This window comes from Artemia sp. Qi Xiang Cuo, chromosome 2 (genome assembly GCF_049724085.1).
Source record: "Artemia sp. Qi Xiang Cuo chromosome 2, ASM4972408v1, whole genome shotgun sequence".
Classification (NCBI taxonomy): domain Eukaryota; kingdom Metazoa; phylum Arthropoda; class Branchiopoda; order Anostraca; family Artemiidae; genus Artemia; species Artemia sp. Qi Xiang Cuo.
The window spans coordinates 2,772,971-2,791,948 of NC_142795.1; the positions used below are offsets into that span (position 1 = coordinate 2,772,971).

The following is an 18,978-nucleotide window of genomic DNA, read 5'->3' on the forward strand; positions in this document are numbered from 1 at the left end:
AGTTGACTTCAAGAAAGAAATTGTTACTTACTGAGAATTTTTTCATAATTTCTTGAATTAAATTTCTACATCGTGTAGCTAAGTGAAAATTGTTTGTGATAAAGAGAAAAAAAAGTTACTTATTTGCGATTTTTTCATAATTTCTTGAATGAAGTATTTATATAGTATATCCCAGAGGTGAAAACAAAAAGAGTTTGTTACTTACTTACAAACATTTTAATAATTCCTGAAATAGAATTTCCGTATTATTTATTCAAGATTAGACTTCAAAAAAAGAAATTGTTACTTACAGAGCATTTTTTCATAATTTTCTGAAGGAAATTTCTATATCGTGTATCTAAGTCATGAAAACAATAAAGGGTTCCTTACTTACTTGGAATTTTGTCATAATTTCTTGAACGAAATATCTTTTTTGTTTATCCAGCTGGTGAATTCAAGAAAGAAGTTGATGCTTACTTATAATTTTTTAATAATTTCTTTAATGAAGTGTCTTTTTTATTTACACAGGAGGCAAATTCAAGAAACAAATTACAACTTACTTAGAATTTTTTCATGATTTCTTTATTGAAATTTATGTATTGTGTAGCCAAGAGGTGACTTCAAGAAAGAATTTGCTACTTACATACTTACATTTTTTTTATAGTTTCTTAAATGAAGTTTCTGCATTGTGTATCCAAGAGGTGACTTCAGGAAAGAGTTTGTTACTTGCTTAAAATTTTTTCATTGACTTCAAGAAAGAAATTGTTACTTACTGAGAATTTTTACATAATTTCTTGAATTAAATTTCTACATCGTGTGTCTAAGTGAAAATTGTTTGTGATAAAGAGAAAAAAAAAGTTCCTTATTTGCGGTTTTTTCATAATTTTTTGAATGAAGTATTTATACAGTATATCCCAGAGGTGAAAACAAAAAGAGTTTGTTACTTACTTACAAACATTTTCATAATTCCTGAAAGAGAATTTCCGTATTATTTATCCAAGAGTAGACTTCAAGAAAGAAATTGTTACTTACAGAGCATTTTTTCATAATTTCCTGAATGAAATTTCTATATCGTCTAACTAGGTCATGAAAACAATAAATAGTTCCTTACTTACTTGGAATTTTCTCATAATTTCTTGAACAAAATATCCGTTTTGTTTATCCAACTGGTAAATTCGAGAAAGATTTTGCTACGTACTTATAATTTTTTAATAATTTTTTCAATGAAGAGTCTTTTTTATTTACCCAGGAGGCAAATTCAAGAAAAAATTTACAACTTACTTACAATTTTTTCATGATTTCTTTAATGAAATTTCTGTATTGCGTAGCAAAGAGGTGACGTCAAGAACGACTTTGTTACTTACTTACTTATATTTTTTTTGTATTTTCTGAAATGAAGTTTTTTCATTGTTCATCCAAAAGGTGAATTCAGGAAAAAGTTTGATACTTGCTTAAAATTTTTTAAAATTTCTTAAATGAAATTTCTTCATCATGTATCCAAGAGGTGAATTCGAGAAAGAGTTTGTTACTTACTATGAATTTTGTCATAATTTCTTGAATGAAATGTTTTTTTATTTATCCAGGAGGTGAATTCAAGGAAGAATAAATTTCTGCATTGTGTATCCAAGAGGTGACTTCGAGAAAGAGTTTTTTACTTTCTATTAATTTTGTAATAATTTCTTGAATGAAATGTCTATTTTAGTTATCCAGGATTTAAATTTAGGAAAGAACTTTGTAATAAATTAAAATTTTTCATAATTTCTCATATTAAATTTCCGCATTATGCATCCAATTAGTGACTTCAATAAAGATTATTCTTCTTAATTACAATTTTTATTTTCATAATTTCCTCATTTAAATTTATTTATTGCGTAAAAAATAGTTGAACTAAAGAAAGATTTGGTTACTTACTTACTTACTTACACTTTATTAATAATGAAATATCAATTAACGAATGTTGATAAATAATTTGTTCCTTTTGATAACAAGATTTTGGCAATATTATACCATGTGTCTGACAATAGATGTATCCAAATTCCTTTTCTTGCATCTCTGACGTTTTATTAGACATTCTAAACGTTTGATATGCTATCTGACTATAAAAATATTGATCACATAGCGCTGTAATTAAAAAAATATATATAATGAAATAAATTTCTGTAGAATATTAATACAATAAATATGTGATTATACACTATTAATATCAACGATGAACTTGCGAAATTTTGGATCTGTTGCAGAAAATATTTAACACTGTTATCTCTTTATCTTCTATATATTCTCTTTTCTTAGTTCGTAATCAGTATAATGATTGGAATTACATTTTGAGTCATAAACAAATTTTAGTTGTGTCTCATAAACAGGCTCAATATGCTTTTCGTCTTTGGTATTATTTGATTCAATGACTGTTTGATCAATGATAGTAACGTTTGCTGGTGCTTTGTTTTTCATCGATTCATCTTTATATTCCATAGTGATATTTTCTGACAATGCCCTTTTTTTTCTGGGAATTTCACTGTCTATTATCAAATTATTTTTACACAGGTAACAGTTTCGGCACGTATACAAGATAAGGCTTACGATATTAGTAGAAGAGTCGGCCTTTCTTTTATTAATCTTTCATTGAATGCTAATACCCGAAAGGTGACGATTGGATTTATCAGTAGGTAATTTGTTACCTGGAGCAGTAGCAAGGAGTTGTCCTCTATCATAAATGATTATTTTATGTTGGCACTCTCTTTGAGTGCAATCTTCTCTGGAGATCTCAATCTAGCATAACAACCAACATAAGAGTTAAATTTTGTCGGTATTCCAAAGAAATTTAATTCATTTATGTCATGACGATGCATGCATACATTTCCAATAGTTCTACCATCTGTACTTGTTTCAAAGTTTAAATACTTTTCTTTGTCAGTATTTAATGCTATAATAACCTTGTTATGTAAACATACTTTACTAAAACGCTTCATCTTCACTTTTTTTTAAAGATATGACTTATGTGTTTATCGTTCCACTTAGTAAAAAATACTGATTTAATACATGCAATAGATTAAGTAGTGTCAATAACCGGTCATAAAATACCAGTGGGAAAGTCACATCGTGTCTCTGAACAAACACAGAGCGCAATTGATAGAACTGTAAGCATATTTTGATATTGTAAGTTAAGCACAAAAAGAAAAAAATAAATAAAGTTGAAAAATTTTGAAGTTTTAAAAAAGTTTGAATTAAAAACTATTCGGATATCGAGTGTTTTTACTGAAAAACTAATGCATTTAAGAGTCTCTCAAATCCCTTAAAGATCTTTTAAATTTTATAAGATTTTTTTATTTAACAGAAATCCTAATTTTTGTTTTTAATGGGTATCAAGTAAACAAAAACGACACGGAATCAGGCAACGGAGTCTCTCAAACCCCGTAAAGTTATTTTAAAAGATACAAGAACTACTTATTTACAAGAAAAATTTAGTTTTTTAATGAGAACTAAGTAAAGAACAACCACACGGAATCAGTCAACAGAGTCTCTCAAATCCCTCAAAGCTCTTTTAAAAGATACAAGAGCTACTTATTTAACAAAAAAATTTTGTTTTTAATGTGAATCAAGTAAAGAAAAACAACACGGACTCAGGCAACTGAGTCCCTCAAACCCCTTAAAGATCTTTTAAAAGATACAATAACTACTTATTTAATACAAAACTTTACTTTTTAATGTGCACTAAGTAAAGAAAAACCATCCGGAATCAGGCAACAGAGTCTGTCAAATCCATTAAATCTATTTTAACAGATACAGAAAATACCTATATAAAACAAACACTTAAATTTTAATGAACACGAATTAAAGAAAAACCACACGGAATAAGGCAACTGAGTTTCTCAAACCCCTTAAAGCTCTTTTAAAACATAAAAAAACTACATATTTAAAACAAAACTTCTTTTTTAATGAGCACTAAGTAAAGAAAAACCACACGGAATCCGGCAACTGAGTCTCTCAAACCCCTTAAAGCTCTTTTAACAGATACAAAACTACTTATTTAACACAAAATACAGGCAAGCAAATAACATGGGAATTCCTATACACGCAAGCAAATAACTGAGTTATTTTTACGTCACAATTTTCAACTTAAAGCAATTCTAATTATAGCATCCCATTCCTCATACTTTAATTACTCGTTACGCTTTCTTAACCACCGGAAGTTTAACCTACGTAAATTAAGTTATAGACAGTACTGGTTTAATCTCTTGGCAAAGGTGTAATGACCTGTAGAAATCTTTACCTACCAGAAAAACCTGTTTGGTACGGGGGCGTCGTAGAATAACATGATATTTCCTATGTCTGTTAGAATAACATGGTATTTGCTATGTGTCTCCGCAAATAACATGGAGATTGCTATACGTCTCCGCAAAGTATAAGGTAACATACTACTCCCACAACCCTCAGGGCAAGTGTTTTAAGTTATGCCCTGGGGGCATATAAGGTTTTTATAGAATGTGTTATCGTAGAAACTTCAAAAAATGCTCATTCGATTGGAAATTAAAGGGCTAGTGCCCTTTTTAATAGTCGAAAGTGATTGGAGTGTAACTAGCCCCCCTCCCCACGCCCATCATTTCCCCAAACATATCCAATCAAAAGTTTCAGATAGCCATTTTGTTCAGCGTAGTTGATTTTCAGATATAAAATATATTTTTGAGGAGAACATTCCCCAACAACCCTCAGGGCAAGAGTTTTAAGTTATGCCCTTGGGGCATATAAGGTTTTCATAGAAGGCGTTGTCGTAGAAACTTCAAAACAGGCTCATTCGATTGGAAATTAAAGGGCTAGTGCCCTTTTTAATAGTCGAAAGTAATTGGAGTGCAACTAGCCCCCACCCAACGCCCATTATTCCCCCAAACACATCCAATCAAAATTTTGAGACAGCAATTTTGTTCGGCGTAGTTGATTTCCAGATAGAAAATATATTTTTGAGGAGAACACTCCCCCAGAACCCTCGGGGCGTGGGTTTTAGGATATGCCCTGGGGGAACATACGGTTTTTACAGAAGGCGTTGTCATAGAAACTTCAAAAAAGGCTCATTCGATTGGGAATCCAAAGGGCTAGTGTTCTTTTAAATAATCGAAAGTGATTGGAGTGCAATTAGCCCCCCCACGCCCATAATTTCCCCAAGTACATCTAATTAAAGATTTGAGATGGTCATTTTGTTCAGCGTAGTTTATTTTCATATAGAAAACATGTTTTTGAGGAGGACAATCCACCACAACCCTCAGGGCAAGGGTTTTAAGTTATGCCCTGGGGGCATATAAGGTTTTTATAGAAGGTGTTGTCGTAGAAACTGCAAAACAGGCTCATTCGATTGGAAATTCAAAGGGCTAGTATCCTTTTTAATAGTCCAAAGTGATTGAATAGCAACTAGCCCCCCTCCCGCGCCCTTTATCCCCACCAACACCGCCCATCAAATTTTTGAGATAGCCATTTTGTTCAGGATAGTTGATTTCCAAATAGAAACTATATTTTTGAGGAGGATACTCCCCCACAACCCTCAGGGCAAGGGTTTTAAGTTATGCCCTGGGGGCATATAAGGTTTTTATAGAAGGCGTTGTCGTAGAAACTTCAAAACATGCTCATTCGATTGGAAATTAAAGGGCTAGTGCCGTTTTTAATAGTCGAAAGTGATTGGAGTTTAACTAGCCCCCTCTCCCCCCCCCCCCCGCGAATTATTTCCCCAAACACATCCAATCAAAATTTTTAGATAGCCATTTTGTTCAGCGTAGTTGATTTCCAGATAGAAAATATATTCTTGAGGAGGAAACTCCCCACAACCCTCAGGGCAAGGGTTTTAAGTTATGCCCTGAGGGCAATGAAGATTCTTATAGAAGGTATTGTCGTAGATATTTAAAAACGGGCTTATTCAATTCGAAATTCGAGGGGTAATTGTCTTTTCATTAGCCAAAAGGGATCGGAGTGCAACTAGCCCCCCCACGCCCGTTATTCCTCCAAACACATTCAATCAAATTTTTAGATAGCCATTTTGTGCAGCGGTGTTGATTTCCAGATAGATAGTATGTTTTTGGGGAGGACACTCCCACAGAACCTTCAGGGCAAGGGTTTTAAGATATGCCCTGGGGGCATATAAGGTTTTTATACAAGGCGTTGTCGTAGAAACTTCAAAAAAGGCGAATTCGATTGGAAATTCAAAGGGATAGTGCCCTTTTTAATAGTTGAAAGTGATTGGAGGGCAACTAGCCCCTCCCCCCGCCCAGCCTTCCCCCAAACACATCCCATCAAAAGTTTGAGATAACCATTTTGTTAAGCGTAGTTGATTTACAGATAGAAAACGTGTTTTTGAGGAGGACAATCCCCCACAACCCTCAGGGCAAGGGTTTTAAGTTATGCCTTGGGGGCATTTAAGGTTTTTATAGAAGGGGTTTTGTCATAGAAATTTCAAAAAAGGCTCATTCGATTGGAAATTCCAAGGGATAGTGCCCTTTTTAATAGTCAAAAGTGATTGGAGGGCAACTAGCCCCCCCCCTTACGCCCATCATTCCCCCAAACACATCCAATCAAAATTTTGAGATAGCCATTTTTGTTCATCGTAGTTGATTTCCAGATCAAAAATATTTTTGAGGAGGACACTCCCCCACAACCCTCAGGGCAAGGGTTTTAAGTTATGCCCTGGGGCCATATAAGGTTTTTATAGAAGGCGTTGTCGTAGAAATTTCAAAACAGACTCATTCGATTGGAAATTAGTGGGCTAGTGCCCTTTTTAATAGTCGAAAGTGATTGGAGGGCAACTAGCCCCCCCCCCCCACGCCCATCATTCCCCCAAACACATCCAATCACAAATTTTAGAAAGCCATTTTGTTCAGTGTAGTTGATTTCCAGATAGAAAATATGCTTTTGAGGAGGATACTCCCCCACAACCATCAGAGCAAGGGTGTTAAGTTATGCCCTGGGGGCTTATAAGGTTTTTATAGAAGGTGTTGTCGTAGAAACTTCAAAACAGGCACATTCAATTGGAAATTCAAAAGGCTGGTGCCCTTTTTAATAGTCGAAAGTGATTGGGGGCAACTAGCCCCCCCCCCACGCCCATCATTCCCCCCAACACATCCAATAAAAATTTTGAGATAGCCATTTTATTCAGCGTGGTTGATTTTCAAGTAGAAAATATGTTTTTGAGGAGAACAATCCCCCACATCCCTCAGGGAAAGGGTCATAAGTTATGCCCTGGGGGCATGAAAGGTTTTTATAGAAGGTATTGTCATAGAAATTTCAAAAATGGCTCATTCGATTGGAATTTCCAAGGGCTGGTGCCCTTTGTAATAGTCGAAAGTGATTTTATGGCAACTAACCCCCCTCTCACGCCCACCTTTTCCCGAAACACATCAAATCCAAATTTTAAGACAGCCATTTTATTAAACGTAGTTTTAAGTTCTGGAAATTAGGTCTTTGAAGATTACAACTCCCCCAAATCCCTCAGGGCAAGGGTTGTAATTTAAGGGTTCTCTGAATCCTTCATATTATTTCTTATGGAAGGGATGCTCGTATAAACTTTAGAGGTGGCTCATTTGATTGAAAATTGAAAATTCTTGTTCACTTTTTAAGAGTCAAAAGAGATTGAAGGGCAACTAGCCCCTCTCCCTCCTCCACGCCCTAAATGCATCAGATAAAAATGTTGAGATAGACATTATGTTAAAATATTTCAAAGTTCTGATAACAAAAATCTCCGGTGTCGACACAGCCCACCAGGGCCCAGGGGTAGGCGTTGCAAGTTATGCCCTGGGGCATAACTTATTAAGGGGGGTTATAACTTATGGGAAGGGTTTTTGTTTATAACTTATGGGAAGAACACATAGGAAATCTATTATGATTATCCAATTATAAGGTTAGAATACATACTCTGTGATAGATGCAAAATTGCTTTGGCACACAAATTCCTATTAAGGTCAATTCCAAACAGTCGTGATCCCTTTGTGTCAGCAAGTGAAATGGTCTAAACACCCTTATTGGAGCTATTTTTTCAATCCATTCATTGTTGTCAATCGATGTCCACAAGTTATGCAAGCTGTCTATTGTTCATATATAAGGTTTTTATCAAAGAGGTAATCGTATAGACTTTGAAAAAAGCCTCATTCGATTTAAATTGAAAGTTCTAGATCCGTTTTTTAAAGTCAAGAATTATCGGACAGTAAGCATTCCCCCCCATGCCCTAAAAACTTGAAACTTCTTGCAATCAATAACGAACAAAAATTAATTTAAAAAAAAACTTTCATAAAAATAAGTTTTGAAAATAAGAGTAAAGACCATTCTAAACTTAAGCTCAGGATATAAAAATACCTGTTAAGATTCAAACTCAAAACCACCAGAAATTAATATTAAAGAATAAATGAAACCCAAAACGAGCAGAAATTAAATAAACAATTATAGCAAAAAACATACAACAAGTAATAATATAAATGAAAAAATAGATCTTAAAGCGAGTAATGCTTGGATTGAATATGAAAATCAAGCTTAAGACGAAAAAATATTTTGCTATTGAATATAAATGAAACTTAAAACGAACAGAAATTAAATAAACAATCATTGCGAACAAACATACAATGTATATTAATGTAAATGAATAAATAATTCTTAAAACGAGTGAAACTTAAATTGAATATGCAAATCAAGTTTGAGTCGAATAAAAACAACTACAAACAAGAGTTTGGGTATCGTCTCACTGCAGAAGCCTAAAACCTACTGCGTCATTGGCGCTTTACTGAAAACAATTCTCTGAAATATTTTTACTTTTGTAACTTTAAGAAATCAAAAATTAATTAAGATTTTATGGAATAAATATCAGCATATGTATATTAAATTGACAATGCACATTTTTTTTCAGTAAACTCATTTGCATTTTTTTTCAGTAAAGTACAAATTATATTCTGGCTTTTAGAAAGCATGGGGGTTTTGAACCCTACTCACATTAATTTATGCTCGTTTTGAGTTTGACTCTAATATTTATTTTAATTTTTTTTCGTTGTGGGTTTCATTTATTTATTGATACTGATTTGGGGTAGTTGTGTGCTTGGTAGATTATATGATAGTCCGGACGCCAGGTGTTGAACCTTACCACGACGGAATGGGGCTGCTACGAGAATTAGCCTACCCTCCACCCCCTAAATTGACCCTGCGGATTCAAAAATACCAATGGCACTTGCTTGCGAGTGGTGGAACACTCCGAAACTTGACATTTTATTGTATTTTGGTGTTTCATGCAAGAAAATGCATGTTGCACAAAGTTTGAGGTGCAGTTTTCAGCTCAAATAGAAATGCCTAGAAGCCATAGAATGTTTTCATAACAAATTAACACGATTAGTTACAAAAAATGGCTGAGTTAAAAAAAATGGCAAAACTATATGAGTCTTGAACAGTCTTGGAAAGTATAAACAAAATCAAATTGAATATTAGATATATAATGATATTAATTGTTGAAAGATCCATCAGTTCAAGATTTTTTTTTTAACTGTAATTTTTATTTTCATTTTCAATGCTTTAAGAACTGGAAAATAATAGATTTGTAATATACGAGTAATTCGTTTTCAGTGAAGCACCAATGACGCAGAAGGCTTTAGGTTTTTACAGTTAAATAAGGGGGCAGTATCCAAATTTTGCTTGTAGTGAAACTGTATTTGTCTTGACCAATCTTGAAAAGAACTAATAAATTAAACTGAATATTTGATGCGTAATGATATTAATTGCTAAAAGCTCATCAGTTCAAAATTTTTCTGTAATTTTAATATTTATTTTCAATATTAAGTACAAAGAAAACATTTGTAATATAATTGTTTTTCAGTAAAGCGCAAATGACGCAGTACGTTTCAGGCTTCTGCAGTGAGACGATACCCAAATTCTTGTTTGTGGTTATTTTTATTCGATTCAAACTTGATTTGCATATTCAATTTAAGTTTCACTTGTTTTAAGATTTATTTATACATTTACATTAATATACATATTGTATGTTTGTTCGCATTGATTGTTTATTTATTTAATTAATAAGAAGAAGTGGGGACTCAACTGTAGGTATTAAGGACAGAAGGTGGCAATACAGTGGCAAACAATGAAGAGCACACTGCTTTCCCGTCATACAAAAACATGAACTTATGTTATAATTGAGACTTTTGCGAAGGCAATGACTTGAATAAAAGCTTTGCTAATATTTTGGCTCAAGGCCGTACCCAGGATTTATTTGGGAGGGGTTTTACTCAAAGATTTTTTTTCGGGTGGGGGTTACACCAAAACCTCAAAAAACGCATACAAAATTTGTTTATATCCATTTTTGTTACGTTTTTACAAGTCAAAAAAACATTTCGATAGGGTTCAAACCCCTCTAACCCCCTCCCCCCCCCTCTGGGTACGGCCTCGATTCGGCTCTATATTGGACAGCTGTCTTCAGCAAAGACTAAAACTAAGTAAAAACTGTTTCAGTTAAAAAGAACCATAAAAAAAATCGGAAAAACTCTGAAATTTCCACACATTCACACAGAAGGAGTGCTGGTTCAAACTATCGAGGACTATCTGAAGTACCCTTCCCCTTTGAGAAATAGTAAAAGATAGTACTAAAAATTTCTCGATTTGACCCCACTCCTCCCAGGAAAATAGATCTGATTTTCCTCCTAATGAGAATTTGGTGTAATTGCATATATTGTTTTTTAACTTTCATGTTCTTTTCATTTCAGCTGACAAAGCATTTAGGGACATGAAAGTGTTGAAGCAATCTCAATCAATCATTGTATCAGGAGAATCAGGAGCAGGAAAAACTGAATCCACAAAGTACATATTAAGATATCTGTGTGAGTCGTGGGGCACAGGTGCTGGACCAATTGAGCAACGAATACTCGAAGGTAAGGATAATGCACGTATGGAAGGGGGAGAGGCTAATGGCTCTTGTAAGTTTTAGCCCTTCTCATCAAATTGTTATAGATCCTAATATTTTTAAAATTATTTTCTTATAGGTTTTATAAAACTATCCTATTTTTTGTTTTTTCGTACTGTTACCCCCCCCCCTAAAAATATCTTTAAAAAATGAAGAAAAAACAGTATTTTACGGTTATATGGTGCTCAATTCAGCTTGAGTGAGTATATGTTAAACTCCTATCCAGTGATAACTGAAATAAATTCACGGCTATAATTTACGTTTTTGTGACTATAGTAACGGAACGGAAACTGTTCTAGTTCTATTGTGATTCTGTTCTGTACAAACTCTGTTCTTAACGGATACTCTGTGTTTCCATAAATAGAAACTCTGTGAAACACAGAAAAACTTTGTGTTTTCCTACATGAAACTCTGTGTAATTGCTGTAAAAGGACTTGCGGCTATGATGCGTGTGTTTGTGACTAAGTTCTAAGTAACGAAAAATATGTGTTGGTGACCATCTTACTTTCAGGTTAAAATTGTTTCCAGTGGTAACTGAAAGAAATTACATCTATAATGTGTGTGTTTGCGTTTATATGCCTGGTAACGGAAACTCTGTGTTATTGACCACATCACTCTCAGGTTGAGTGATCATACGTAAAATTGATAGCCAGTGATAATTGAAATGAAATTTACTGTGTTTGTGACTGAGTGCCTTGCAACAAAAACTCTGAGTTGTTGGACGCCTCACTTTCAGTTTGAGTGGTTATTCATGAATTAATAGTCAGTGATAATTAAAAAAATATAATTTGTTTCGGGGTGTTTTATACATTTAACGTTGCTGAATGCTAACCAAAAAACGAAAAATTCTAACTTTTTTGTTATTGGTAGTGATAAAATAAAAAATTCTGATTAAATATATCTATATTGAAAATTCAGTAATTAAATCGTTTTAAATTCACTCTACTGCTGCGGGTATATCCAGATAAAACCTAATAATAGTAAAAGAAAATAATTTTTGTCTTAGATACGAGCTTAGATAATTTTAATTTTAGATTAATTAGATAATTTTGTCTCGTATATGACCCTTTCAGACGCCATGTTGAAGAATTTCATAAAAAAAAATATTAGAGGGCATAAAGTAAAAGACTCATCGTTAATTTTGATTCTAATGCACCAACCATCTTAGGGAAGAAGTATCTGGCTTCTGAAAAATTATTTAGTGGTCGATAAGTAACATTTTTACTAATTAACAACTTTATTACCCAAAAAAACATACAAATAAATCAATGGAGTATCATGAAAAAAAGGAAGAAAAAAAATCCGCCTAACAGAAAAAATATTTGGCTTCTAAAAATCATGTAGTCGTCGATAAATGCAATTTTTCGCAAGTAAGTAAGCAACTTCTTTATTACCCAAGAAGACATACAAAGGTGTCTTAACTTAGTATTATGGAAAAGAAAGAAAGAAATTATAAACAAAAAATGCATGAAACAAGACAATAATACGACGAAACGATTGATATAAAAAAAACCAACAGAGAGAAAAATCTCAATGAAAAAAACAACAAAAAAAACTTAAAAGCAAACGAGACTGTTGTTTTATGAAGTTTGACATCTTTATCACAAAATTCAGAACAACATCATAACTGAGTGAAGTGCCTGGGAGGAATCTAGCTTCGACAAGAAACTCGATCTGCGTTGCTAAGCTGCTCGTAAGGCCTCTGCTTTTCCATATGATTAAACGAGTTGGGTGTTTTGGGACCACAGGGAGACGCAAAACAAAACTTAGCACACCGAAACTACAATAACGTTTTTTTTATCTGAGCCGGTGAATATAGACCCAAACGGTGATAGTGCGAGGACATGAGAAAGTGCAAAAGCTTTATATGATCTAGTCAGAACAGATCGACGGCGGTATGCCTTACATTGTACAAGTAGCCCAAAAGATTTGTCTAGTCTTTCTTCGAAGTCAGAAGTTAGGAGAAAGCGAATCGATTTTATGCTGGATCATAAGAGCAAACGGATGTAATTGATGCTTATAGAAATGTGTTGTAATTGGTTTACCTTTCTGTGTATATTCTAAATCAGGTCAGAAAACTTAGACTTCGCTTTATGAACACAAGCCCTATTTTGGGCATACTGATAACTAAGCTGGTAAATTTATCCTCAACTGAGGAAAACGGTCGAATTAGATTCTGGGTGTCATCTGCGTAATTGAGAAGAGAAAGGTAATAAAGCAGGTCACTCAAAGTTCGTGAGAAGAACAAAGCTTATATTAGCTATTTTTGGCGCTTCAGTTTCACTATTAATACAAAGTGTAGCTGGGGTTAAACCTTCTTGGCTGATACCTTTCAAAGCTCTAATTGTTACAGTACTCAGACAGTACTCAATAAATGAGCGTGAATTTTAGTGTCAAAAGTGTGAGAGACGTCATGGGTGGCGAGGATTAAGACTTCTTGACTCTTTCTATTTAAAACGAGTTTGTCAGTATGGAGTGAACATGTTCAGAGCTATATCGCTTCTTAAAACTGAACCGCAGGGGTTTTCATGTCAATAATCACTAGCAACTCCAAAAGTTTGCGAAGCACCAAAGATACAACTATGGGTTGGCAAGAGCTATACTGTCGACTATCTTTGCCCTTTTTCATAACAGGTGTTAAAGCACCAACATGAAAAACATTGGAAACTACATAAATTTTAAAAACAACCTCATAGAGTTGCTAAAGATGTCAAATTAGATTTTCCTTGTTTAAGCTAAAAGTAACCCACAAAGGAAATCACTTCCTCGTGACATTTCTTTCTGATGAAACAGATAGCTTTAGAAATATTTGATAGCATAACTAAATTTGATTTCGGACCCTCGTTTAGGCAATCATAGACCAGGAGCTTGTACTGCCCTTCAATTTCTGGCGTCGGAGGAGAGAATTCACTAAGAATATGATCACCCACTCATTCTCAGTTGGGAGATCGTAATCATTACTTATTACCCATGAGCTCCCAAGTTTGGTTAGGATTCTGCTCCAGGGGCCGAACTATTCTGGTCAGTCGCAGAGGTTTTATGCCCAGGGAGACACTATAAATAGACGCTTCCCGAATAACCTAGCATCAATGGCAACACTGGATTCCAGTTGACTACATCCATTCAACAACTGGAACTTCACAATATAGTCGTAGATCAGGGTTTTGACCGCTTGGGCACTTCGCACCTATATGTAAATTACGCATTCAGACCGCAAATTCATAAAAATAAGATGATTTAGTCTTTTTTAGAGGCTAATGTTAAGACCATTTTTTTATTTCTTTAGCTAATCAATCGCTACTTTGTTAAATTACCAAGAACATCAAAATGAAAGCATTTCCTGCCCCCTGGCTCCATCAGAGGTCTATTCATACCTGAAAACCGGGATCTTCTACAACTTTCCTTGCGTTGTTATATAACTTATTATACTGGTAAGCCACGACTGCCACCAGTATTCTTGTGGTAAGGTACGGGTGTCACCACATATTGGTGCAAACTACTACTACTACTAACAACTCACCGCAGCACCAAGCCGCCTGAGCCCAACACAGCTACACACGATCCTCCTCTACCCCAATCGATTCAAAGCCTCCCTTTTTACACCCGCCCATCAAGTTCCCTGTTCCTTTAAATCTTTCTTTATGACGTCCACCCACGCCAGACGGGGACGACCTGCTTTCCGTTTAGCCCTAGATGGTTGGCCGAAAAGAACAATCTTCGGCAATCTGTCATCCTTCATCCGGACAACATGCCCTAACCACTTCAACCTTTCTTTCATTATAGCCCTTTTTTGCGGTATTGAACCACATTTTTCTTATAGCCTATTGTTTGAAATACGGCCAGTCAGCCGGGTACCCAGAACAATCCTTAAGCAATTTCTCTGGAAAACATCTAGCAAATCTTCATCCGCTTTTCGGAGCGTCCATGCTTCAGAGCCATATTTGACCACTGTCATGACTGTAGCTTCTAATATTCTAATCTTGGTTTGCAGACTTATCTTCCTATCCTTCCAAACTTTTTTTAACTGAAAAACACCCTGAGCCTTGGCTATTCTACTTTTAACATCATCACTGATCCCACCATCTTTGCTAATAATACTACCAAGGTAAGTGAAGCTGCCCAACTGATCAATATTTTTATTGGCCAATGTCATCTTTTCATTTTCACTTATTCCTAGCCTTAGTGCTTTGGTTCTCTTAACATTAATTTTCAAACCAATTCTAGCACCCTGAACCCGCAAAACCTCTAAAACTCCATTCATTTTGCTCGCACTTTCATCTAGGATGCTTAAATCATTAGCATAATCCAAGTCCAGGAGACTTTTTCCTTCCCGTTTGATTCCGTGGTCTCCCATTGCCTTTTCTGTGCTCCTTAAAACAAAGTCCATCAAAATAATCAATATAAAGGGGGATAGAACACAGTCCTGCTTAACTCCTGATTTAATACAAAATCAGCTGCTAACCTCATTTCCTACCTTCACCGCAGCAGTGTTATTCTCTTACATAGCACTAATCACTTTAACGTATTTGTCTGGTCTACCATACAAGGATACAGCCTTTACTAAAGTTCTTCGATCAACAGAATCGAACGTTTGCTCGTAATCATAAAACTGAGGACCAAAGGTGTTTGAAAACTCAGGCACTTCTCAATTATTAGCCTAAGAGTGAAAATTTGGTCGACACATCCTCTACTTTTTCTAAAACCGCACTGCTCTTCTCTTAAAACTTTCTCTATGGCATCTCTCAGTCTAAAAACTATCATATTACTAAGTAATTTACTACTTACAGAGACCAGATTAATGCCTCGATAATTACCACACTCACTCTTATCACCTTTCTCATCAAGTGGCTTAATTAAGGTTTTCCTAAAATCGTTAGGTACATCCCCTTTTTCAAAGATCATATTAATGATCTTCAGTAACTTATTTCTAACCTCAGAGCCACCATATCTAAGAAACTCATTTACCACACTATTAGCACCCGGAGCCTTATTATTCTTTAAACCTTTTAGTACTGTTGCTAATTCCTCCTCACAAAACAAATCTTCCTTCACATCCAAAGTATCACAAACTTTTTCATTTTCCTCTATATTTTTTCCTGCAACTCTATCTTGGTTAAGCAAATTCTCAAAATGTTCGGCCCATCTGTCTTTAGTTTTTTCCTTATTGCTAATTGGGACCCCATTCCTATCTTTAACTGGGACAAGTCCGCATTGACTATTCCCTCTGAATTTATTAACATGCCAGTAAAATATTTTACCATTGTATCGTCTAGCTGCATCTTCCAGATCCTCGGTAATTTTATCCATAGCCTCCACTTCACACATCCTTAGTTCATATTTTAATACTTTCTCCATTTTCTTTACATTTCTTTTGTTTTCATACGACCTATCAGTCAGATAATTCTTGTACAAGTCCTTTCTCCTTTCTATTAAACAAAAAAGCTTTTTCACTAATATTCTTAGCTGCAGTTCTAGCTTTCTTCCCTAAGACACCTTCCGCAACGTCACAAATTGTACTATTAAAATTATTCCAGTTATCTTTCATATGGTATAGTTTTAAACACTCGAATTCAATGTTCCGTTGGCCTTGGGAAGTTTCCATTAAACTCGTAACTCGGATCCTATCAGCTTCCTAGCTTTCTGTGAGGTAGCTAACCGCCCAGAATATCAGTTTTAAATTATCACTAAGCCCTACTAGATAATGATTTTTAATTTTAACATCGATAACGGCACTTCTGTCTATCCTAGTATCTTGTATTAATACTGTAAGTCTTCGGTTTACTAGAGCACATTTGACTAGGTTTGCAGTCTTACCATCACGCGAATGTCATACTAACTTATGAGCCATTTTACAATCGAACGCCGTATTGGTTATAACTATATTGGTGTACCTACGCAATTGCAAAAGTCTGTATCCATTACTGTTTTCTGTTCCTACACCAAATTTACCTAGGCTAGGATACCATCTGTCCCTATTTCTACCAACCTGGGCGTTAAAATCCCCCAGTAATAACATCATATTTCTACCTGGGACCTTGTCTATTTGCTCCTGTAACTGTAAGTAAAATTCATCCGAGTCCCTAGTATCACCGTCAGTCGGTTCTACAGGGGCGTATACTACTATAACTGAACCCTGAACTTTCTAGTCATAAAATCAGCAATAAGCATTATTCTATTATTAAAACCTTCCCAGCCTATATAACAATGAGCTGCTTCCTTGTTAGGATTGGGTCCCATCCCCTGTCTGTGAACCCCCATCATTCCATCCTAAGTAAGAAAATTATACATCCAATATTTTCATGTTTCCTATTACCAGGATGTAATTATCTGCAATTCCCAGTAAGTCCAGTTCAGATCGTCTGAATTCGTCAGTCAAAATCTCGATATGATAGTCATTTTTTTACGTGGTAACATGCCAAGTTCCAATTTTTACGTGCTTTAAGTCATTGAAACTATTTTGGCCTCAGGAAAAGCAATGATCCCGGATACCAGTGCAGGACAGAGATCACATATCTTCTGAAGTCTACACCGAAGTGTTTAAGTCGGCTTAGAACCGGACAGCAAGAAGTCTCTGGGACCTCTAAGAATGGACGCTTTGTGCAATCCTGGGCCCATATTAGTCACAACATGGTTTACAGCACTTGGTGAATGCTCTTCTATCAACAAGAGTCGAAATCCTGCACAGACAGTCTCAAGCCTATTACCTCCGACTCATTATATATTCATGCCTACAAATATTATGCTACTACGGGGAGGCAACCCATAATAGATAAATTAGCTAGGAAATATAAATTATTGGTGCAAAAATGGTGCTAAGGACGGTATCTCGTAATTCTTTTCCTACCCTGTCTGGGTTCCTGAAAAAAAAAATAGTCTACACAGTTGTAGAAAATAGCTTACTTGTAATCTTCCAAAAGGTCACACATATATAACAAAAAAGAATAGACTTCCCCAAAGGGGTCTCAATGTAGACTAACTCAAAAATAATATCCGTTCTGTATAACAAACTTTGCAGAGGGTTGGACCTTCGCTTGGCCCTTGCCGATCCTCTCAATCACCATCCAAAATCCATTCTGCTTTTTCGTAATTTTACCTTTCAATGGCCAAAACCCGGAAGACCAAAATAGAATTTAACTTCAAGCTTACTTATTACGAAAGAATCTAGCTCAGCAACCAGAGTTCAACTTATGATTAAAATTATCTTGTAGGCAAATATAATTACAGAAAAGAAAATCGGTCATTTATCTGAAAAAAAAAGAAACAAGGGGTGGAACCCCAACATAACTATTAAGATTATCCGTTGTGCAAATCCTCTCCGTTGTTGCCCAATTGAATCGCAAAAGAGGTGAGCGGAAACTTTTCTTGTTTACAAACAAGCCCAACCAAACGATTGTAGCACCTACTTTATCTGCATCTGATTCTCGAGCAGTACAACTGTACAGCAATCAAAAGGGTGGTAGACAACCGTCATGTTCAATAAGCCTGTTGAACAAACTTAAGCCTGTGGGAACATGTAAAAATTAAGTAAGAAAAGTGATCATTTTTTAGTGAAAAGAGAAATAGGATTCTATTGATATGTCAATATTCAATTAAAGGGATACATATAATAGATTAGGATGGCCTAATTGATCTTTCTAAAAAGATACTTCTGTAAGTAAGTCAGTTCACAAATAATTTGAAGTGTTTAATCTTGAATAATTAATTTTAACAATATACAAATTAATGCATGACTTGACCATTGGCAGTGTTTTCTTTTTCTATATATATCTTTAGTTTCTTTTTGAACTTTTTCTATAGTAGTCAGAAAAGTTATCGTTTGTAGAGCTACCTCATTATCTGTTGATTTTTCACACACATTCTGTATTTTCAAACTTGACGCCCGCTAAGCGTGAAACTACACAACTAACATGGAGGTACCTTTTCATTAAAAATTGATTTCCCAGGTTTTCTTAATTTCTAAAGACATATATGGTTGTTTCGATTCCAACTGAACCAATTTAAAGAATTAGATTTCATTTTAATGTATTGGTACTTTGAAGACGAACTGTCTAGAAATATGCTAAAAGGTTGAAAAATTCTGGTGATTTCGGGTGAAA

The 18,978-nt window shown here is 34.8% G+C and overlaps 2 protein-coding genes across 4 annotated transcripts in view; one reads left to right on the forward strand and one right to left on the reverse strand.

Moving 5' to 3' along the window:
• LOC148954800 (dynein axonemal assembly factor 1-like) overlaps positions 1-18,962 on the reverse strand; it is a 27,839-nt gene extending 8,877 nt beyond the window's left edge. Inside the window, exon 1 of the mRNA XM_089098680.1 lies at positions 17,783-18,962. Coding sequence (XP_088954806.1) covers positions 17,783-17,808 — 26 coding nt within the window. The 5' untranslated portion in view covers positions 17,809-18,962. The remainder of the gene's footprint in view (positions 1-17,782) is intronic.
• The window catches only part of jar (Myosin heavy chain 95F jaguar), a 165,268-nt gene that overhangs the window by 54,241 nt on the left and 92,049 nt on the right, over positions 1-18,978 (forward strand). For all 3 annotated transcript variants that reach the window (XM_089098663.1, XM_089098655.1, XM_089098671.1), the window contains exon 5: positions 10,686-10,850. In XM_089098663.1, coding sequence (XP_088954789.1) covers positions 10,686-10,850 — 165 coding nt within the window. The remainder of the gene's footprint in view (positions 1-10,685; positions 10,851-18,978) is intronic.